The sequence below is a fragment of the Papilio polytes genome, unplaced genomic scaffold (genome assembly GCF_000836215.1).
Source record: "Papilio polytes unplaced genomic scaffold, Ppol_1.0 DF824047.1, whole genome shotgun sequence".
Classification (NCBI taxonomy): domain Eukaryota; kingdom Metazoa; phylum Arthropoda; class Insecta; order Lepidoptera; family Papilionidae; genus Papilio; species Papilio polytes.
In genome coordinates, this window is record NW_013525157.1 from 3,084,919 (window position 1) to 3,107,532 (window position 22,614).

Here is a 22,614-nt window from a genome sequence, read left to right on the forward strand (position 1 = left end):
GGCAATAAGATCTACGTAGACTTTAATTACAAACAATACACCTAAGTAAATTTCTTTGGCAAAACTGTTTTACTGTCCGATAAAAAATTATAGTCAATAAATAGTTATGTATCTGTGAACTAGAAACGCAATAAAACGTACACAATAAAATCATGAAAATAAGAATTTATTCAGAAAAATATACTAGTTTATATTTACAAAATGATAAAAACGTAAATGTATTTGTCGTCTATATTGTTTTCTAATTTAGAAGCTTTCATTAATTTGCCGCAGTACTTTACTCACCTGAAATCGAAAAGAAAACTTTAATTATAAATAAAACATATATTTCAAAATGTGAACAATAAACCCAGAATTCACTTTTATTTTAGTAATAGAATAAGAGTTTTACTAATAGATAAAAGGAAATTAATATTAATATCAAAAGAAAACGAAGAGCTATAAGCATTATTTAAGAAATAATAATTGGCAAATTTTAAAGTCGCAAACTCTGGCTTTGAATTTTACAACTTGTAAACCATATAAACCACAAAATTTTAAAGCATTATGATAAATAGTCATAAAATCAACGACCGATGCACCTAATGAATATGGAAGCAGAAGATTAAAAAGTTTCATTTTTGTGAAAGTAACATAAGTCTGTAAAACAAAGCAAATGGGCAATACTAACCGCCACACTCAGACTTTTTATACTATGTCGCAAGAGTTGTTACTATGGGTTACCAACTTACATGTCAGTTTATAAAACCGATAGCCAGTCAATATCTGGCAAGCTTGGCGGCTTCAGATTTAATACCCATCATATTGCACAGTCGGGGTATTCGATGGTGATTGCGGAGCGCTATCGGAGAATTAGAACGCCTCTTCTTTTTACCACGACGTTTAGCTGGCAACTTCTTTACGTTTTCATTGCTGGGGCTCTGAAAAAACACATAGTACGCTGTTACGAATGTGTACGTAATTCTATAGATATACTTATGTTATAATTATTTTAAGTATTTCATAGTTGTTTTAAATTCACAATCATAGTTAAATGACAGAGTGAAATTAGCAACTTTTCAATAATAGATTTTTTAATTTTATCAGCCGTTAAGGGTACAAATCAAACGTAGAAGATATTTTATGCTAATGTTTAGAATTATTTAAAAAAAACTGAATAGAATGTCGATTATCAATATTATGTATGATCTGTGTATTTTATAAGCTGTGAAAGTTTAAAATTGTAGCATCAGTTGGCTACAGATGAGTGCATTGAGTACATATACTAGGAATGAATGTTGTTGCGTGCTGCTCGAACATTCTTCCGCAGCGAATTACTTTTTGTGTGCGTTGCTGATCGCACGCGCGATGTAGGAAAGTGGAGTATTGTGTGCCGTTACCGTTTGTCTTATACGGCTTACAGTAGACATTAGGTCGCCTGGATAGTATTGTTACTAAAAGAATTCAAAAAGACTGTAGTGGCATTCAAATTAATTTTCCTTGCAATTTGCACATGACAAAGACATAGGTACAGACGCTTTCCTCCACTTGTAACGAGCACATGTGGCACCTTCGTGAAGCTATTAGGATTTGCGTGTCTTGCCTCCGATAACTGTAGCGGCGGTATCCGCAACGTGGGCGGCGGCGGACGCGGCGGCGGGCGCAGCGGCGGGCGGGGCGGCGACGGCGGCTTGTGCGATCGCGCTCTCGATGCCGCATGACGCGTTGTACAACAGCCGGCAGAGTGTGCACCAGCTTGAAGACGAAGCTATACCACACAACAGTTATAATATCATTTATATCAATATAAATTGTACAGATAAACCTTGTCTGTAGTTAGACTCTTACGATTAATCAAAAGAAGCGAATAGGTTAACTGTATTAGAAGGGACCAAGATAAAAAATCGATTCTAATCCATTCCTATGAAACGTAAATAAATTGGTACAATAAAATGTTTATATAATTTATGTAGATATAAGTTAGTTGAATCTCAGGTACGAAATTCGTACATCGGAAGCAGCACCTGGATCAAGATGCGAGCAATTCGTCCTTTCAGGAATAGCGCTTCGGTTTCTAGTCAGCTTTACAGCGTCAGGTGTTGTACAATTATTCCCACCAGATCCTGTATTCGCCTCATCATCTTGAACGTGTACTTTCACATTATTTCGGACTAAATACGGCTTAATTTCTTCAAACCATACGTCGCACAACTGAAAAGCAAAATAGCACAGCGATATTGGATACATGAAACTTTGCTATTTTATTTATCAAGGCGTACATTTAATACATACATTAACCAAAGCATTTTCTAAATCGTACCGCAAATTTTTCGGGATACAATATTTACTTTTACTGCGTTTTCGTGTTTCATCAACGTTTACCCTGCATTCTTTGATATCGTTAGGTGCAGGTAATCCAGCTGGCTTTAGTACATTTGCAGATGGCTTTCTTGCTCTCGATTGGTACATTTATATATTTCAACCGCTAAATTAAATATAAATACATTCACAACGTAAAGATATATAAAAATTATTCTAAAAACTTAAACAAAATATAAAAATCTATATTTTGTTTTACAACTCGGCTGTCATTCAATAAGACATTTCGATTTACCTTTCTTTTAAGAAAAAAAAATAACCACCGTAAAAGAAGTCCAAGTGTTGTAAGTCATCCTCTTTGCATAATTAAAACGTCGTAAACTTAACAATTTACATTGGAAACTACATCAACGAAATGAATGTACCCAATTGGAGATCTTTTATTAATGCGACGGGTTCCGCATTGCTGAAATGCGTTACATTTATGACAACATTGAAAACAGAGAACAGTGTACATTGTGATAGTATAAACGAGGTGCTTTTCTACGGAGCAGAAGATGATAAAAAGTCGGAAGAAATCGGAACAAACAATCTGTTGTGCATTTACTATGTGGTAATCCACGCTTGTCGTTCAATAGACGTTTGCTTACCGACTTTGAACAGTGATACTATATCCAAATGTCTCTCAAATGTGCATAAGAGAAACTGTGTAGTTATACGAATAGTGTTGTATAACGCCGACAACCAAGATATAGTGCAAGGACTTGTGAAACAAGGAATTGCTGTGAAGATAGTTAATTTAGCGCCAAAATTGGAACACGAATTTATAATCATAGACGCGATTGATGAATGTAAAGATGCAGTGGCGGTACTTGGATCGTTAGATTACGAAATATCAAGAGTAAATTGTAACAGAGATTCTACTCTACTTACATCTGATTTTACAGTGATTCATGCTTTAAAAAAAGAATTCGACAGAATATGGTCTATTGAAGAAATTGTTGAATTGAGTTGAGAAAAATCTTATATATAAGTATAAAACGATTTTAATTAAATAACAGTATTAAATGTGTATTAAAAAGTTAAGGTCCTGAAATATAAATATTGAAATAAAAGTCTTGGATTAAACAAAAATATCTAAATTTTATTTTTTTTTTCATTCACCCGATTTATGGTATTTTCTGACATTAGTTATTGTAAGCAAATTTTAATTACAAAATCACATCCATGAAAAAGTTTAATTTTTTACAACTATTTGTACTTAAAAGTTCTTATTGTTTATTATTAATTTTTACAAAAAGCAACTGGAAAACTATTGTAGATTTTTACAGTATAAAAAAATGATTAAATACTATAGTAAGGTATATGCATAATTAAAATTATTCAACGTCTAAAAAACTTTATAAACTAACATCAATAACTTGCCGAATATTAAATAAACAAAATTACAATTATCTAAAACCTTTAAAAACAACTTGTATCATGGTCCACATCAAAAAATGGCAATATTACAAGAATATACATTTAACACATTGAGAAAGATTACAAGCTAACTATAACCATCCCATTCATTCTGTTTTATAAGAAAATAGACATCAATAATATTCTGCAGGTATAGCAACAGTTGACTTACAATTTAAAGTCAAAGAATATACCCCATGAAAAGTTCTGCTATCTAAAACTGCTATTGAAAACTGTCATAAGATCCCTGTAGGTCTATAACAACTTACTATGATTTTTCAAATGACCACCAAATAATAAATATTCCAATAATTGACATTTTAAAACTTAAGTCTTTTTACGGTTGCTTTAAACAGATCTTATTAGTTATTATACTTGGTTGCTGTCAGTAAATAGAAAACAATATTTTACAAAATTGGAATGGACTTTTTGATTTTCATTATATTGTCTGCACTGTAATCAATACAAAATACCAGGCTTCTTGATAGAAACTGCATTACTGAGAAAAACTAGTATGGCTATGTTACATTGTTTACAATTAAATTGTAAGATTGTGGGGGTATGTTATATTTGTCAAATATCAAAACTTTTCTGGTAATTTGAATTATTGTACTCATTTTACAATTACAATCACAGCATAAAAATAAGCAGTCACATTTATTTTTTTTACAAAATATTTACAAAACAATTCACAGTATTTACATCAGTACTTATTAATTTCTTTATTAACTAAAATATAAAATTAGCATTATGCAGTATTGCATAAAACCTTTTAGTTAGAGTTATAATTACGATATTCAGGAAACTATAGTTTTCTTTACAATCTCTTAGAGAAAATTGACATTGATGTTTTTACATATATTTTTGAGGATGTGTTTTGGCAGTGTAAAATAAAATAAAAACATACTAGGTTTGTTATTAATAATTAAATAATGTTTTTAAACTCTAGGGCATGCATATTCTTTGGTAATAAAAAATTCCCAATAATTACCAATGTAAATAAAACCTTGCCACATAACTTACATAGTTAGTTATAAACATAAAGAATATAAAACCAAGATCCATATATTAACAATTTTTCATTCAATTAAATTAAGGGCAAAATAGGTAAATTAAATTCTTTTCACTAAATATTGGAACCTAAATTTTAGAATAAAACTTATACCCTAATTAAAAATTAATGACAATGAAACTATTTTAAATATATTTTCAAAATCTACTAAACAATTATAACTATTGCACACTTTCTAAAGTTTTTAATCATTCAAATTAATCAAGAATTGATATATTTTCAATAGAAATCTGTCAAATATATTAAGAATATAAAACAAACATTCTATATCCATGTGTGAGTGTTTATTAAAAAGATTTTTAAAAAACTTTGGTATTAGAATGTGTAAAAGGTTTTTAATTTTCCCAAGACATTTTACTTGCTATAGATATCGAAAACTGACGGCCGAATACTAAATCGGATTTAAAACACCTAGGGGCTGTCCCGCCACTGGCTGATAAAGGCTCAGATACTTTAAATATGACGTCACTGTCAGATATTGTAACAATATTTGATATTTCCATCAAATATTTTACATTTTGGATTGTTATCAGACAATATATAATTTGTTGGGTCAGGCCCTTAATAAATCATATTTTAATGTGGCATTTCAGATTCAATTAGTCTTAATAAAAACAGTATAACAAACTATGTCACTGAAAACAAAATCGCTTACACTTGCATTTGGTTCAGTCACTTTCTTGCACAAATACTAGACTATCCTAAAGGCTAGAAAGTTAATGTCATACATCATCAACTTCAATATCGCTGTAGGTATCCTGAGTGTCGGATGGTGGTGAAACTACATCAGGGTCGTTCGGCTCCACTGAAGAGCATTTGTAATCTGAACTCTCGTCATCATCAAGTGAATCTTGATCCTCATCCATCATTATTGAGGCCGGTAAAGATGGTGATATTTGCAACTGGCTTGAGTATACTGAAGCTGGAATTAATATATAGTAAGTATTGGTTTGAATTTTAATATTAATCATTAAAAAAATTGTGAAATTACATTTTGTATCAGAACTAAGTTCTGAGCAGAGGGATTCCTCCATTTCCTCCATAGTCAATGTGTCAGTATCTAGACTGTCCATCGAGCTAGAGAATGATGGAGAAGTGTCCGTGTTTGAACTTGATGCTATTTGCAAAGACTCCACTGGAGATATATGTGGCCGTACCTAAAATTAAGTAATAGAAAATTAACTAAATCACGGCAAAAGTTTGGATAGATGGATGTAGATGGTCTGCTAGGGTTTGTAGTCTAAAGTGCTGAAAGGATATCGATAAAATTTGGCAAAGATGTAGAGAATAGTCTGGGAGAACACAGACTACTATATAATTTTTTTTTATTTTCTTTAGATGGAGTTGTGGAAGCTAATTTTTTCATATTAAGTTAATACACCAGGCAGGTTGATGGCATTGAATGTAAGTTACCACAATAAATGAAACTATTAACTTTACAAGGAACGGAACAAACAAAAATTAAGATTTTGTCTATAAAATTGTATTAAATATAATCTCTATCATTTACTAGAAATAGTGTTATACCTTTAACCCATCTGGTCTATGAGGATTTCTACATCCCTTGCATTTACATTCAGTACAGGGTTTACTTTCAACATAACAGGGGCATCTCTGACCACAGCAAGTCAACTTGCCCGGTGTTGCCGTAGCATTACCACAGCGGCAACCTTTCCTTTTGCTTGCAGAACTACGAGACTTGTTTGATGGTTTCTTGAACCCTGATTCCCCTCTTCGAGATGGCTAAACAAGCAGAAGTTATATATGTTACTTATATTTATACTGTAACTTAAAATTGCATTTAGATTAAATTTATTAATTATATTTATTATAATTAATACAATACTTACTTTACATTCTTTACGACGAGGTTCATCTGGAGGTGATTCTGATTCCTCAACAGCTTTTCGTTTTATAGTAATTTTGTTACCAGAACCAGCGTACATTACAGAATAAAGTGATGTGCCATTTGACATTGGCTTTGAAATAGAAGGTTCTCTACTAGACATTCCTGCTTCTGTACCATTTGATGTAGACGCACCTTGTGTTTGTGTGGATGTAGTATTTGTATAAACACAAGGTAATATACTATACTCAGATCTTGATGAGGCAGCAACACTTTCATAATTATCACTAAAAGCAGCACCTTCCTGTACTAAATCTATTAATGCAGAGCTCGCTACTGTCGAACCATTCACACCCGTAGCAATTTCATCTTCTTCTAGCAAAACTCTATATACATCGGTACCCATGAAATATTCACACAACTTCTTATAACACTGTAAAAGTATTCGTATATGCAAATTTTCCGAATAGTTCTCGTAGTCTTTACACCAATTGCAAGTTGGTTTTAATTTTTTTTTACCACCTTTGCACTTTTTACATACGTGGTGCTGGCAAGTAGAGTTCTTAGGAGTGCAGGGTTCTACGAGAAGGTTACCACAAACTGTGCAAGACAATGACTGACGTAAATAAGGGACCAAACGGAATAAATCGGTCCAAGAACTTTTGTTAGCAGCTTCTGCTAATATCATCAGCCGGCAAGTGGAGACATATAAACTCCCAGCATTCATGGTTATTAAAATGCCAGTTCTCTTACATTTGTAAAACTTAAATTGTTTACACTGTGATATGATATCAAAAAAAACACTAGCAAAAAGCCGCAAATGCTGCTTTAAATCTGTCAAATAAATTAAATTGTCACTGTCACTGATAATATCTGATGTATTAAATATAATGGCAACATCGATAAATCTCTGAAACAATTTCTGAACTTTATTGCGCCAATTTTAATATTGTCTAATAAATAATGTAGATACCAAAGTAACTTATCTTAGTTTTATCTTCTTTCAAAATATAATAACAAGATAAATCACGTCCTTGAGGTTGAAGATAGGCAGAGATTACGAATTTCCATTCTGCACTCTGGACTGTCTTTTCTCACCCTCACTTACCCTCACCTCGTCTACATTCATACATCTATAAATACATGCTCGCCGCTTTCTGGTGCAATGGTATTTCACTAATTTGGTCGGAATACGTCCGTCTAGATGGAGAAGGACAGGGGAGCTCCTTCAGACGTATGTTTATTTATAAATGCTTTAAGAAGAAGATGAACGTTTAGTCTATTCTGATAATAGAACTTACGTCGATGCTTGCGCCAAGCTTATTGGAAACAAATTATAAAGTAAAAGGTATATCTAAGTAAATACTAACGAGAGGGAAAATAAAAAGAGGACATTTAAAAAAAATAATAACGGTACGCCTTATCGTTACGCTGAGCAAATTCTACGTAATATAAAATTTCTAATAGAAGACTAATTCACCTTATATAACATGTACATATATTTTGATTTTGTCATCTAATTTATAAAAATGACCTTGCAGTAATGGGTTCGTTTGTATAAAACGATAATAGATATATTTTTATTTAAATTGACCTAAAATTCTCTCATTATCGTTACCACAAAGTAGATGCATAATTACCTAGTTACGATGATGACCCTATCTCAATTATTGACAAGCATATTTACTCGCCTACACAAAGAGACGCATTACTTATCATGCATTGAATTCGTTAACGTCTCAAGAGCAAACATAATCAACTGACCAATCGGAGCATTCAGATATCGCGCCTATCTACGAAAATAATAGATATTCGGTTCTTGCCATTGTTTCTGATTACTTATTATTTAGATAGGAATTTGGTCCGTGCAAGAAGGATTGATAAGAGATTACCGCGGCCACAGTAACGTTTGATCCTCCGAGTAAAGAACATCTCGTTGCGGAGACAACAGAGCAACAGTTAACTAATTGAATCAATTGAACGAGTGCCGTCCGCCGGTGATTGCGGCCCCCGAAGTAAGTCGATGTGACTGCCCTGTGCTTCACGATTCCAGAGTGCCTTATTGTGTCTAAAATGTGCATATTTGCGTGATATGATGAGATATCAGTTTGACATAAGAAATGGAAATTAAAATGAAGAGGTAAATATTATTATTATTTATATTTTTCGGATCTTAATCTTAGTTATCTACAAGTTCCTTTGAATTAAACAGAATTCATATTATCAAACGCATTTAACTGTAAGGAAAAATATAACTACAATGATAGTATTAACAAAGTTTATGATAGTATTTGGTTACTAAGGAATAAATTACTGTTTAACAATCAAAGTGATTAGTAATGATTCCGCAAACCACAAATTAATTTTAGATAACGATTAACTATAAAACAATTTAAATTAAATTGTGACAATTATATTTTATAAATACTGTTTAGTTACATATGTTATAATTTATTACAAACGTTTTTTTAATACAACAAGCATTGATTACGAAACGTATGTTAGAAATTATTTCACATTTATTCAAATGAAAAATGTCTTAGTTACGCTTTACGAGGACATAGAAATGAGATACAAAGAAATTCCATCTCAACACGGGTGCACCATTATGCGTCTTTCACTTTCCTAGCTGTTTTGGGACTTTTCACGTATAAAGGCATTTTTCTCGTATAAAATAAGTGTTACGCCTGATGTTGAATCCAACATCTAAACATACACATTGTATACGTAATTGAAATTTACATGTCATAAAAATTATTGCACTAATCTTAAAAACTCATTACTGCTGAAACCTACAATCCTTTGTAACTATTTGGAAATGTTTAGTAAATTAAAATAGTTTTGCTTTTAAACAATATCGCGATAACAACGTCACGATGTATATTCAAAGAAAAAAGAATGAATCAAGTTTATCTAATCGATATTTTCGTCATGACACACGTTATTTTTTTAATCCACGTGAATCAAAACGAACTGAGTAAATAATCATTTAATTAAAAACGTCCCAGACTGTTGTTTAATTGCTTTATTTAAATAACTTAAGATATTAAACAAAAAGATGTTTAACTGTAGCAATAAATATTATTTACTAGCTTTCGCCCGCGACTCCGTCCCCTTAGAATTAAAAAAAAGTAAGTAGCCTATGTGTTCTTCCAGACTAACCTCTACAAGTACGTCAAATTTCATCGAGATCCGTAAAGCAGTTTAGGCTACAAACTCTACCAAACATCCAACCATGCATCTAAACTTTCGCATTTATAATATTAGTAAGATTAACTACTGCTATTATTTTTATTAACAATTCAAAAGTTGAATTGATCGCTTTATAATATCGCATCATTCGCATATTTTTCTTATGATTAACATTAGTAGGGGCGTGTGCGGTGGGCGAATGTTAAACATAAATCAGACAATTGGACCGCCACGGTCGCCGCGCACTGCGCAGGAGTGTCCCTCACAATATGTGCAGCTTCCGCTGTATGGATCATTGAAGTCCTCATGTCGTAATCACTAAAATTTACTTAAGGATATAACAAAGATTAACTACGTCCGAACTTATACCACGTATTTATTGATAACTAGCTTTCACCCGCGACTCCAACCGCGCGGAATAATAAGTAAATAAAAGCAGGTATCCTATGTATTTTTCCAGACTATCCTCTACATCTATGCCAAATTTCATCGAGATCCCTTCAGTCGTTTAGGCTACAAACTCTAACAAACATCCATCTATCCACCCATCTAAACTTTCGCATTTATAATATTAGTAAGAAGTAAAATAAAACAATTTACAACAGGCAAGCAAGTTTCTCTTACATATTGACAACTTTTCGACAGCACAGTGCAAATAATAAATATGTACACTTATTTTAACTACTAAGAATGCCTACAAAAATCCGGTCAATAGACTCCGTGATAGTGATCCGTTGAAATGACTAAACAGTGACGATTCCGCGAACTCCATCAAGACGATGTCAGACGAAGTTGGTCAATTAAAAGAAATTAATTTGACCTTTTTACAATTAAGACCGCTAAGAACCACACCAATTGAGCGGTAGGATCAATCTACTCTTGCGCTGCGACTTGCAATTCAAAACCCTACTGGAGTAAAATATGTATGTTTGTGTTTAGAAATTACTGTCAACTCCAACTACTAAGAAAAATCTTTACGAATTTATTAATATACTAACTGTTGCTTGCGACTTCGACGCTAGAAATTAAAAAATAATAAAAGTATGGCCTATGTTACTGATAATGTAACCTTTAAACGGTGAAAGAATTTTTGAAATTGTCCCAGTAGTTAGTCCAATAGGACTAACTCAAAAACTAACTAACTTATGATTAGTATAAAAATACAAATCTTTTTTCTTTGTAATAGTAGTATGTTTGTTGTTTGTTATTGCTGAGTACATGTACGAAATGTTTTACGATTATTCATGTGTTTAACTGCGAATCTTAACCTTGATGGTTTTATCAAATTCTACGTTGTTTATGATATTAGGTTTTATATCTTAGTTATATCTAGGTCATGGTCAATTACAGTGAATTAGGTACAGTTTTAAGTAAACGCGTTCTGGTAATTATAAATAAAACATATTAGGTATGGTAAATTTTCATTTACATCGCTGCCTTTTTGATTTTCATAACAACAATTTAAAACTTAATTTAAGAGTGGTATAAATTAAATCTATACTAATGTTATAAACAGGAAAGATGTGTATTTTTGTATGTATTGAAATAACTTAAAAACTACTGGGCCGATTTCAAAAATTCCTTGACCATTAGATAGTTTTCTAATCTCGTTATCAGAGAGTAACATAAGCTAGATTTTTTTAGTTATAATTTCACGCGATCGAAGTCGCTAGCAAGCAGCTAGTAATTAATATTTATTTAAAACAAGGAGTGAATATAGATTTTTTATATTACATTCATTATGATCACAGAAGTTTGCGAAATAACAAAATTAATTATTACTGAATACGGAATCGTTTGTTCCGATTTGTACATAATAAAATGATTGACAGAAGTCAGGAGGTATTGTGCAGGTTACTGATGTAGGTACTAGTACATGTGATTGCACGGACGTTACGTAAACAAGCGCATCTCACATCACATCTCCACTCATTACCCGCTATAACATTATTTATTGTATTACTTTTAAACCTACTAATTTGCAAATAATTTAACCTCAATTATCTTCATTATCTGTGCTGACAATACATTAAGAACGCGTTTTACAATGTCACTATGTGACGCGGTTAAATTATAGGTGCGGCAAATTCTAGGGTTTTCAGGAAACATTTTTCGCTGTGGTTTGTCATCAGTGCGTTGTTAATTTCGAAATTCCCCGTATTTTATTTTACTTTAGTTTACGTATGTTCACTTGTAGACAAGATAAATACATAAGTGACTCGATTCGATTTTAATCTAGTGCTAATTATTAAATCCTCGAATCAGCGCTCGGTTCAGTTCTCTTTCGGTTTAAAATTAATTTAAGCAAAAACAATTAAACCGAAAGTGTTAATAACTGTTTTAATTTGAAATATGTATAACATCTTGATATATTGCTTTCGTGTGTGCTAGGTAGGTTTGTGTTTTTAAACAATAATTTATCATACTTTATCGCACGGGAACACCGTATGGTACAAGGTTTTCGTAACGCAAGATATGAAAAAATTGAAATACGGCCGTGACTTAAGCAACAAATTCCACTTACGATATCTAATACAATTCAATCTTGCGGAATACTACAAGTACCATCTTTTTTAGTTCCACATGATTAAAATATCCCATACAATTGACACTGCATTACTCGTAAGTGCGTGACCAATGTGGAAAACTCAGCTGGAACTCTTATAGATAGGCCAAAGTAAGGATCTCATTATGTTACTCTTTTCCCTACGAATTTTGAAAATGTTCTTATTTATTGTCACAATAGTTTTTTGGGAACTCGTTAATTAGAAAAGCTTCTTTGTATTTGTAAACGGATAAATATTCCCATTTATCCATATAAATGACAAGCAGTTTATTGTTGTTCGTATTTACCTATAAGATAAAGTTTACTTGGAAGACCAAAGGTCCAACGATAACCTCTTTCAAGAAACAAGCTCAGTACTCGATCTAAAGACCTCCGACGAACAGTAAATATTTGATTACTGTAGTTATATAATAATTATTTTAAATATTAATTATTTAATAACATTACCAAATATAACTTTTGCGATAATCGAGTCATTTGACGGTAATATCTTGGAGTTTTTTTTTCATATAGCAATTTAATTATATTTATTATCAACTTTATTGTGAACTATACTAACGTTCCGGTTAACGCACAATACCATAGCACCTTATAGCAGTTTCAGGCGAAAATACCATAATAGTAAGCATCATGAAATAGAGTAGGCAATCGATGTGTTGCATTGGAATTTGAAGACCCAGATTTGATTCTTGACTTCTGGTTTATTGTATTACAAAATCATAGACTTACAATTATCTTATCTAAACGAAATTTTAATTTTCTAATAACAATATTTTTAATGAATCTTTATTTATCACTAATAGTAATCAGTCATTTGCTTAGATTTAAAAGTATTAGAAATCTAATCTATCCTTAATTCTTGTTAAGCTACTGCTTAACAGTAAATCTATATATCTATTAACTAAATGTACTATTTATATTTAAAACACAATAGTAAAGTAAACGTTATTAAGTATAGATCCTAATTTGTATCATTAGAAACTTAAAATTTACAATGTCTCGCCTTTTAATAAAGTATCTAGTAATTAATACAAAACTTCCGTAAAGTCATCTACCCTTTATTCTGTTACAATAAAACGATCTTGCGTTATAACAAACGCACATTGTCACCTTGTTGTATATTTATCCTCAAAATCCGTCGAATGAAACCTAAAAGAAATTTCAAATAAGCTTCTAAATATGAAATTACCTAAACGTACAACAAATATTTAAATTAAGTATTACATTTTGTAGATCGTACATCATCTGCCTGGGGTTGGTGTTAACCGTGTCATGCAAGGAACTGACGGACCTAGAAGTGCTGGCGTCAGCGCCAACGCGGTGCACATATGAACATGCCTACGATATGCTCGGAGCTCACTGCGGAGGTCTACGACTTACCAAGATTCCTTCGCTGAGAGGCGGCATTGAGGTATGTTAATCACAACTGCTACTAACTCGGACCATAAACTTAGTAATTCACGGACTGGTGAAAAATTTTGTGTTATATCGACAAATAGAAATGCTGTAAACTAAACACAATAGAAGGAAACAGAAAAATTTGGTTACCTTAGCTTTAGTGCAAAAAGAAAAATAATGTACATCAGTATAACCAACCAATGCAGTTGATGTTATCAAATAGTTATTTTTATTGCTGTATTTGTTTTCCTTCAAGGGTTTTATTTGAGTGTTCGCTCGCACCACAGCATAACAAAAGCCGCTACGATTACGCACCTTATCGAGATACTCAAAAGCTATCTTATCTTTCCTCATTATACTTCAACGTGTGTTTTAATTGGCCGTATTGTCACATCATTTCACAAAGATAATGTCGGTTATAACAACAATAATGTGTGCATAGCCTAAAATGTCGTTTTAAAATATTAAAAAAAAATAGTAACCTAAAAACGTAATAGTAAGAACTATGATGAGTTGGTATCTTTTGTATACATTTCCTTACATGATGGTTAAGATTAAGAGATTAACTAAATTATTTTATGCTTATAATCTTGATAGCACGGATTCAATACACCTTTGTGTCATTTTTCGTATTACATGGGCAATCGATTAATCTACCCAAGTATCTCGTGCAAAGTGATCACTGTTCTTACCAGAGTATAGAAACCTTGTAACTAATCAAATTTCTTCTTTCATTCCACAGATTCTCGACTTCAGTGACAACAAGTTGTTAGAAATACACGCCGAAACTCTGTCTTCGTACTCCAGCATAAAATTCCTATATTTGTCTGAAAATCAAATATATATGATCGATAAAGATGCATTCGCTTCACTATCGTATCTGGAAACTTTGGATTTATCGAAAAATGTTATCCTAGCACTACCAGATTCATTATTCCAGCTGCCATCATTAAGAAAGTTATATTTAAACGGAAATCCATTGCTACATATGAGCTTTAAAGATCTGATTATAACGAAGCCAATACAAGCACCATTGGAACTATTAGACCTGTCAGATTGTAAGTTAGATAAATTGCCAGACTGGGGTATTCTACCCAATTTGGTTCTTTACAATATATCGCAAAATCCATTAACAACACTCGAACCTCAACACTTCAGTACCATGTGCAAGTTGGCTAAAGTGGATTTAACAGAATCCATAGACAAATTAAAATTGTGCGAATTAAAAGCGACCGTCATTTGGTTTCAAGAGAAAAATGTTTATTTCCATCTAAATGATTACAACAGGTTGAATTCTAGAGGTCAGTGTTATACTTTTTTTGTTATAAATTAATTAATTGATATTTGTTATTTATATACACATTAACAATGAACCGGAATTCAAATGACAACAATATTTAATCTAATCGAACTTTAACCTATTATATCATTGGAATTAGATAACATCGAGTAGATTCAATGACTTTCCAACAATAATATAATAGACATTTTGTATATTTTTCAGAATTCGACAACTGTCCAAAGCCAGAAATATCTGCTACGTTAAACGCTAGTTATCATCTCTGCGAATCAGTTTATACACAGGTAATCACTTTTTCTACGAAATAAAAAAAAAGTTTGTACTATTAGTTACTACTAGTGTCACTATTCAATTAACTACCTAAACATTCACACTAGAACATTCCAGCTACTACTGTGATCTAATTAGTAAACTTACTCTAATGAGGCTCTAGAATCATGAAGATAAAGATGTAAAAAGCGGTTAGTTGATTTATTAATAGATATAACATTTAATTCCAGGTTCAAAATATAAAAACATCAAGACGAACATGGTTAACAATAGGCGGCGGACTTGCCGGCTTCCTGGTCGGCTTTGTACTACTTCTTTACATCATGCATCGACACAACGTCGCCCAAACAAAGAGAACAGCGAAAGAGAAAACTACGGCCGCTGACAAGAACGCGACTACGAACCTTCTCAATGACGTCTCCTAAGACCAAGGAGGTAGAAAAGGAGATTCCACCTCTTTGATAGATGGTTAGAATAGGAAATACCACTATTGATGCCCGGTAGTCGATTATAGACGTTATTTAAATATTAAGAGCACTTCTGAATTTTTCCTTGAATTAATAATAAGAGGCAATCGTAAATAAAAACGTATTTTTGAATGTATGGTGAAAAATAGAAAAGTGATGTTGCCACAACGTGAAACGTTAGTGGTTGAGAGTGTAACAAATTAAGTAAACATTTAAGAGCTACATTTACTGGTATAATCTACACAATACAGCTAATTAGAATAAATTACGTGGATTTTTACAACCGCGGGTTCTCATTGCAAACAGCTACATACTTATATCTGTCTTGTTTTCAAAAGTAATGAGAGGGACGAGTACAGGTTTTTGTAGTGAAAGCTCACGGTTATAGTAATGAAAACCAAATAACTACCAAAGATTTTGTTACCCCGTTATGTATTATTTCAAAAAGTCAATTAAATGGCTGTTTTGTTAAATATCTTCCCTAATTAAAATATAACTGGATAGAAAAATATCGACAGGAAGATGGAATTCAAGATATGTTTTGTTAAATTTGTTATAAATTCTTTTTTGAAGTTTCTGTCGAATTTGTCGTATTGGAGCGGTTATTTTTCACGGGATTAGGACATAATAAGCGTTCCCGTTAGACGTAATTCCTTTAAGCGTATGATTTCGACCAATCAGATTATTTTATAGGCTTGTTAAAATAATTTAACGTGTTGTTTTGTGTTGTAAATCGATATATACTTTGAAATTCTATAATACCATTTTCGAATTATTTTATATAAGTTTAGTTAAGTTAATACTAGCAATCCAAACAATTTAGAGGCTTATAAAGGCTGACTAGATGTACTAATTTCACTGTACAAAATCATTATTGTAAATCACGAACATTGTCTAAAATAAAATAATAACTTTATCGCACATGTATCACTAAGGTAATTTGCATTTGCCAAAGATGTTAAATTTATATTTTATGTTTAACTATGCTTCAATAATATTATTTGGCTACTGTGATAAAGAAAAAAAATACATTTCTATTAAAAAAATTATTTTCGTTTTATTGAGAAACCAATGAATCTTCTAATTATTTATTAATTTATAATAGCTTTGGCCAAGGTCTTTGACCGTGCGGAATTTAAAAAAAAACAAAGTAAATGTTTAGCCTGTTAGACTATGTTCTATACCTATGCCAAATTTAATAGACCCGTTTTTTTTTTTAACTAACACAAGAAAAAACAATTAGCGAAATCCGGTCAAGCCATTCACGCCTGATGCCGTGACAAAGGGAAGTTGGGATTCATTTTTATAGGTTAGAATAATCTTTCCATAGACTAAAATTTCTACTTCCTGTAAATAGAGTCGAGATTCTTCCCCAATCGAGGCTACCAACTAACGCAACATTTGCTTCTTTATTACAATCCAAGAATGTTAAGAGGTTATTGCCAAAACATAATCAGAACGCCCTTGTGTGTGTTTCTTATTAACAAGTTTATACAATTGTTATACTATCAATTTCGTCCCAAATTACCAATACTCAATTAACATAAAAATAAATATGTAATTTTTACCCTATCTCAAATTTAACTTAAGGCACATGCGCTATATTTAAAGAACATTTTAACTATGCATAGCATCTAATTTTTGAAAATGAAATATTTTTTTATCACAACAAATTAAGATAAGAGTTGTCGACTTGTAGTCTTTATTATAAATATCTAATAACATCTTTTACTGTGAGCAATCCTAATATAATTTTAAACATTAATCGTTTTTTACCTATGACAGCTTAATCTAATTGCAACATTGGCTTTTAACTGTTTCTCTTTTTAAATTCTAAAATCATCTACTTACGTATTTCCACAGATAATATAATACTATGTAACTGCGTATTCCTCTTCTAGAAAAGGAATAGTAGATATATTAATCTAAGTCCGTGGGTTATTTCTACGAAAGTGATAGTTCATTCATTGAATATTTAGTCAACCATTCAAAGCCATACAGCCATATAATAATAAAACACTAAACATCTTACACACATAAAGCATTTATCCCAACAAGGTTACTTTTTTCTAAAGCAGAAAGAAACACATCGACCATTCATAACAAAAAAAGCATAGAGGTAAGGAGGCACAGATAAACAAACATCGATCCCAGTTTAAAATGAAATATATTTAAACGAAATTAAACAAACCAAACTAAATTTCACAAGCTAATAGTATGAAGCATTCAATGCGGTCAAATTCATGATTAAAATGTTATGAAAAAGAAAAAAGAAAACAAATTCAACAATTTCATATCGCGTGTAAATTGAACAAATAAGAATAACAGCTCTGAATAAACAGGGACAGTCCGTCCGTCAGTTGGCACATTCAAAGGTCCCTCTTCTTTCTGCAAGACTTGTATTGAATGCCAGCTTCAGGGTAATTCCGTTGATTGTTGTCCAAATATTGGGTATTGTGACAGTTTTCTCAAGTGTCTTTCTTTTCACTATCGGTTAATGATTTTGTTGTGTTCGGTTGTATTTCTTTTGCGAGACGTTGTTTACTGAATTTGCCCATTCCCGGCTGGTATATAACCAGGCTTGGGCGGTCCTGAAGGAAGGAAAATAAAAAATTACAATACTTTTTAATTAGGTGCTGTAATATGCAATTTAATTTTTCATAATGTCAACACCAGCATACTTTAGCCAGTAGAAATATTCTACAAGACTAGTTGGAGTTAAAAAGTTGTCTTTTTCTTGTTAGTTATAAATAGACGAATTTAAGATAAAATCTCTCACCTTATTCCTAATTCTCCGTTCAGCTCGACGTTCTGTATTGTCACCTTTGTCTACTTCTTCAGACTCTTCTCTATCAGTAGATTTACTTCTATCGTCAAGGGATTTTTGACGCTTTAATGTTGACTCTTCTTTCATTGGTATATCATTAGAGTCCAAACTATTTCTTCTCTGTTTTATAACACTGATGCTCTCAGTATTATCGTTGGCGTCTTTTTTATTGTCATTTGAATCATCCAACTTAACTTTCCTGTCCATCCCTTCTATAATTCTAGTTAAATCGTCAGTTTTTACTTGAGGCAGTTGAGTAAAAGGTTTAATATCGTCATAATTATGAGTTTTACTTTTGTTCTCAGATAACAACATCTTACTAATAACCGCTTGTTTATCAGTTTTCGCAAATTCAGTTTTGCCTAACCTTTCTTTTCTTGTGTCACTGTATTTTTTGCTCTTTTGCTCGCGCGGTGATTCTTTGAATTTGTCTTTCTTATCTTTCTTGAAATTCTTATCATAATCTTCTGTCATATCTTCATCTTTTGGTGCATATTCCTTTTTATCACCATCCATTTTTTTCTTTTTATCTCCAAGTGTGGTAGAAATTAGTTTGCGTTGCTCGCGGAATGTTCTAGACTCGAACACAGTCCCATCTCTGGTCTCTTTAACATCGTCATCTTTAGACTCTGTTACAGATTTCTCTTTTTCCCATTCCCTGGATTTTATCTTTTTAATATCGTTATCAACTACTTCATCCTCCTGTAATGAAATACGCATAATTGTAGTTTTCATTGAAATTTATTTTGTTATTTCTAAAAATTTCAACGTTATAAATATTTTTACGGTGTTAATTGACAAGATCGACACTTTATATTAATTTACTTTAGACTATTTTTTTTACAAAGTAAGTATATGCCACTATTAACTACTACAACATATCTTATAGATTAAGCATAATAATAATATGATATAATAAATATAACAAACTTTATGTAATACTTTAGTAATTGCATATATCTAAAATTACAAAAAATGTGTTTAACATTATATGACCAAAGTTGTGATCACAATATAGCCATTTATCCGTTAGTTTTCTACAGCATGATTTTTTTCGTTTAAGGTCTTAATTCCGTGAGATAGTCAAAAATTATTCTTGTCATGTTTTCGAAGAAATTAACATAATCACTTCACTATACATTGCTATATGTTAAGCATTGTTTGAAATGTAATATATGCTCTTAATCACATTTTATCAATTTTTGTAAGTTAAAGATCCCGTACTCATTTCAAAATAACTACTGAAAATAAATATAGGCTTAATCTCTACATTACTGCTACTTTTCAAACAAAATACTGTATTAGGGTACAAATGCTACAAAATAACACCTTAAAATATGTGTCACCCCCGCTATTAGGGATACCACCTTGATTTTCTTTTTTATCACAATATTTCCCTGAGGTCAATGTAAATGTATTATGACTTTTCATTGTCAAAGCGGGAAAATGACTGTCCCAATCGGAATCTGTACTTAAAAACTCATCAGAACCATGAGAGCCTTTCACATCTGATAACGGAACAGATTTAACTTTTGTCTTGCGATACACTTTTTGTTCTCCATACCAATAGTTGTGCTGTTCAAATTTATGGTCGTAACAATCATAGTAATCGTTGTAGATATCATCTTCCGAGTTGTCACCGGCTTGCTAGGTAAATAGTGCACTAGTTAAAATCAAAAGTCAGATAGGCTAAAGACTTTATCAACTATAGTCATGGCATATGATTAGTTTGTGGAATTATTAAGCATTTTTATAAGGTGGCAAAAAAGCTAGCGGCCACCAGGATTCGCCGAGAAAGCAAAGCCCATAAAAATATAAATCCGCGTTGCCTACCCATAATCACCGGAGAAGGAGACACATGTAAAGTGGATATTTCTTCTTTCTATGCATCTCCTCCACTGTTAAATCCACTTTTCCTTCCCATTCTTTCTGTATAAAAAAATGGTGGGAAAGGAAAGGGACTAAAATTAGGCCTCTGGCCAATTTATAAATATAATAAAAGCTTAATCTTTAAGGCTGTTGTAGCAACATTACAGTAATGTTTTACATGACTATAAAAATAATTTATTGATTTTTAAAACCATCTAATATATTCTTAATACATGGATTGGGGTACATATATAGGTTAATAAGATTATATAAATACCACAAACATTACCTTAATTGTACCATCTTTAGTTTTCCTCTCAACTCTCATTTTTCTTTTATCGTTTTCTCTCCTGCGTCTTTCATCGCGGCCACGTTTGTCCTGTTTTCGAGCAGCCAGATACTCTAGTAAAGGTGTTGATTGGGCTTTTTTATCATTTCCTGGAAATATAACAAAAATTTATTATTCTATGCTCTGACAATTGAATAGAACAAACAGAAGAGCAAAGATTTATTGAACATGGATACAGAGTTGTCTATGATCTATCTGCTACAGCTACTTTTATATAGTTTTTGTGAATTTTGTTTTCTTAATTTTTATTTCTGTTATAAAACAAGATATAGTTATCAGTTCGGACCTAATTACTACTAAATAACAGTGCAACTTTTCCTTAAAAAAAAATCAAAACAATGCTTTTGGTCAAACACAGAAATTACTTTAAAATAATTCACATAAGCTATGCTTACAATATGAGATGGCAAAAACAAAAGGATTTGGAGATTAAGTGTGGTCTTATCATTTAAGACACTGTTACATACTTTAATGACATTTCAGTATTTGGGCATTATTATTCCAACCACCATTATTACTTATTACTACTTTTGTGTGACATTATACTTTATAATTTATAACATGGCTAAACTCACATGGCAACCTTTGGTGTAGGTCGGTGCCTACACCGAAGCTTGCCACATAATTTAGCCGTGTTATAAATTATACACCATTTTTACATACCAAATAATGACTTTTTTATATTAACTTACCATCATTAACTGGATATGAATACTCTAGTTTAGGTTGATTCTCAGTTTCAGGTTCTTTACTTAAATTCTCTATAAAATCTTGATAAATTGGGTCACTTTCAATAGTCCCACATTTAGGATCTTTTTTCTTCTTTTTCTTGGGTATTCGTTGGAAAGGGGCGTACTCTACTATCCCAACATACTCGAGGCCTGCAATTTTATACATCATAGTAACATTCCATGGTCTATTTTTTTTAATAAAATTGTAAGATTTACAAACCTTTCTCATCCACAAAGATGTACCCATCAAATTTGTCTCTAAAGAGATATATGTCATCAACATTAACAAAATTTATGTAAGCTCTGGAATAAACATTACTACCGAGGGACGGATCAGGTTTAGCAAAATAGAAATAGTCATGGTCTGGTATGGGTGATACTTGATCCAAGAATGCTTCCTCCGTCATTGTTGGAGGTAATCGTCGAAATATTATCTGAAAATTACAAGTAAATACAAATCAAAATAGGACACAGATGTTATGAAGTTTATAGATCAAATGTCAAAATTACTTTGGTTAGAGGCCGTTGGGTTTTGGCTTTTTTGGTTTCTCTATTTTTGTTCACGAATGTTTTGCTGCCCGAATCAGATTGGGAGTCTTTAGCATCTTGATCTTCTGTCATTTTTCTGTTTTATTCTTTTATTAGCTTATTCAATTGATTCACATTATCAAAATGTTGTAATTGTACTTATTTGTTAGTGACGTTTGACGTGCGCGTTGACTTGATTTGACACTTGACATTTCACACAAAACAAGAACTGTGTAAAGATTATAAAAATTTGTAACTTCCGATTAGTTGTGTAATTAAAATAATGATGGATTTAAATGGTTTTGTTTTAAGTTATAAAAGATGTACAAATAAAAAACAAATACATTTTATGTTCTTGTTTTTTTACTATGCAATTGAATATTAGCTAGAATTACGCTGTTATAAGAATATCAAATTATTTGTCACGAAATACTTTACCT

The 22,614-nt window shown here is 31.8% G+C and overlaps 5 protein-coding genes across 8 annotated transcripts; 2 read left to right on the top strand and 3 right to left on the bottom strand.

Moving 5' to 3' along the window:
* Nucleotides 1-693: 693 nt before the first annotated feature.
* Nucleotides 694-2,520, bottom strand: LOC106100513 (uncharacterized protein DDB_G0284459-like). 2 transcript variants are annotated; one of them, XM_013279379.1, is made up of 4 exons: nucleotides 2,272-2,520; nucleotides 1,990-2,190; nucleotides 1,583-1,747; nucleotides 694-920 (listed from the first exon to the last, which is right to left on the bottom strand). In XM_013279379.1, the coding sequence occupies exons 1-4, from the start codon at nucleotides 2,446-2,448 to the stop codon at nucleotides 759-761; spliced, it is 705 nt and encodes a 234-aa protein (XP_013134833.1). In that variant the 5' UTR covers nucleotides 2,449-2,520; the 3' UTR covers nucleotides 694-758. The 2 variants fall into 2 exon arrangements, with proteins under 2 accessions (XP_013134833.1, XP_013134834.1); XM_013279380.1 differs by having other exon boundaries at nucleotides 819-920; nucleotides 2,004-2,190.
* A 151-nt stretch (nucleotides 2,521-2,671) lies between these two features.
* On the top strand, nucleotides 2,672-3,313 carry LOC106100342. The gene has a single exon (XM_013279166.1). It carries the CDS (start codon nucleotides 2,714-2,716, stop codon nucleotides 3,311-3,313), a length of 600 nt encoding a protein of 199 aa, XP_013134620.1. The 5' UTR covers nucleotides 2,672-2,713.
* Nucleotides 3,314-5,100: 1,787 nt separating this feature from the next.
* On the bottom strand, nucleotides 5,101-7,518 carry LOC106100465 (E3 ubiquitin-protein ligase MSL2). Its single transcript, XM_013279329.1, has 4 exons — nucleotides 6,682-7,518; nucleotides 6,359-6,574; nucleotides 5,823-5,988; nucleotides 5,101-5,753 (listed from the first exon to the last, which is right to left on the bottom strand). Exons 1-4 carry the CDS (start codon nucleotides 7,402-7,404, stop codon nucleotides 5,554-5,556), a joined length of 1,305 nt encoding a protein of 434 aa, XP_013134783.1. The 5' UTR covers nucleotides 7,405-7,518; the 3' UTR covers nucleotides 5,101-5,553.
* Nucleotides 7,519-8,406: 888 nt separating this feature from the next.
* Nucleotides 8,407-16,009, top strand: LOC106100803 (tsukushin). 2 transcript variants are annotated; one of them, XM_013279838.1, is made up of 5 exons: nucleotides 8,407-8,817; nucleotides 13,669-13,846; nucleotides 14,576-15,134; nucleotides 15,338-15,417; nucleotides 15,634-16,009. In XM_013279838.1, exons 1-5 carry the CDS (start codon nucleotides 8,798-8,800, stop codon nucleotides 15,826-15,828), a joined length of 1,032 nt encoding a protein of 343 aa, XP_013135292.1. In that variant the 5' UTR covers nucleotides 8,407-8,797; the 3' UTR covers nucleotides 15,829-16,009. The 2 variants fall into 2 exon arrangements, with proteins under 2 accessions (XP_013135292.1, XP_013135291.1); XM_013279837.1 differs by having other exon boundaries at nucleotides 8,408-8,817; nucleotides 13,666-13,846.
* Nucleotides 16,010-18,018: 2,009 nt separating this feature from the next.
* On the bottom strand, nucleotides 18,019-22,371 carry LOC106100792 (regulator of nonsense transcripts 3B). Of its 2 annotated transcripts, XM_013279818.1 has the most exons (7): nucleotides 22,157-22,371; nucleotides 21,867-22,080; nucleotides 21,608-21,796; nucleotides 20,856-21,004; nucleotides 20,027-20,344; nucleotides 18,650-19,399; nucleotides 18,019-18,461 (listed from the first exon to the last, which is right to left on the bottom strand). In XM_013279818.1, exons 1-7 carry the CDS (start codon nucleotides 22,265-22,267, stop codon nucleotides 18,339-18,341), a joined length of 1,854 nt encoding a protein of 617 aa, XP_013135272.1. In that variant the 5' UTR covers nucleotides 22,268-22,371; the 3' UTR covers nucleotides 18,019-18,338. The 2 variants fall into 2 exon arrangements, with proteins under 2 accessions (XP_013135272.1, XP_013135273.1); XM_013279819.1 differs by lacking the exon at nucleotides 20,027-20,344.
* Nucleotides 22,372-22,614: the final 243 nt, after the last annotated feature.

Coding starts and splice junctions, on each gene's coding strand:
- LOC106100513 (XM_013279379.1), bottom strand. CDS start 2,448: ATGTACCAATCGAGAGCAAGAAAGCCATCTGCAAATGTACTAAAGCCA. Junction 1,748..1,989: donor ATCCAGGTGCTGCTTCCGAT/GTACGAATTTCG, acceptor TGTGTGGTATAG/CTTCGTCTTCAAGCTGGTGC. Junction 921..1,582: donor CGCCGCTACAGTTATCGGAG/GCAAGACACGCA, acceptor GTGTTTTTTCAG/AGCCCCAGCAATGAAAACGT.
- LOC106100342 (XM_013279166.1), top strand. CDS start 2,714: ATGAATGTACCCAATTGGAGATCTTTTATTAATGCGACGGGTTCCGCA.
- LOC106100465 (XM_013279329.1), bottom strand. CDS start 7,404: ATGAATGCTGGGAGTTTATATGTCTCCACTTGCCGGCTGATGATATTA. Junction 5,989..6,358: donor ATAGACCAGATGGGTTAAAG/GTATAACACTAT, acceptor ACTTAATTTTAG/GTACGGCCACATATATCTCC. Junction 5,754..5,822: donor ACTTAGTTCTGATACAAAAT/GTAATTTCACAA, acceptor TATTAATTCCAG/CTTCAGTATACTCAAGCCAG.
- LOC106100792 (XM_013279818.1), bottom strand. CDS start 22,267: ATGACAGAAGATCAAGATGCTAAAGACTCCCAATCTGATTCGGGCAGC. Junction 21,797..21,866: donor CATCTTTGTGGATGAGAAAG/GTTTGTAAATCT, acceptor ATAAAATTGCAG/GCCTCGAGTATGTTGGGATA. Junction 21,005..21,607: donor TTCATATCCAGTTAATGATG/GTAAGTTAATAT, acceptor TTATATTTCCAG/GAAATGATAAAAAAGCCCAA.
- LOC106100803 (XM_013279837.1), top strand. CDS start 8,798: ATGGAAATTAAAATGAAGAG. Junction 8,818..13,665: donor ATGGAAATTAAAATGAAGAG/GTAAATATTATT, acceptor TATTACATTTTG/TAGATCGTACATCATCTGCC. Junction 15,418..15,633: donor GCGAATCAGTTTATACACAG/GTAATCACTTTT, acceptor ATTTAATTCCAG/GTTCAAAATATAAAAACATC.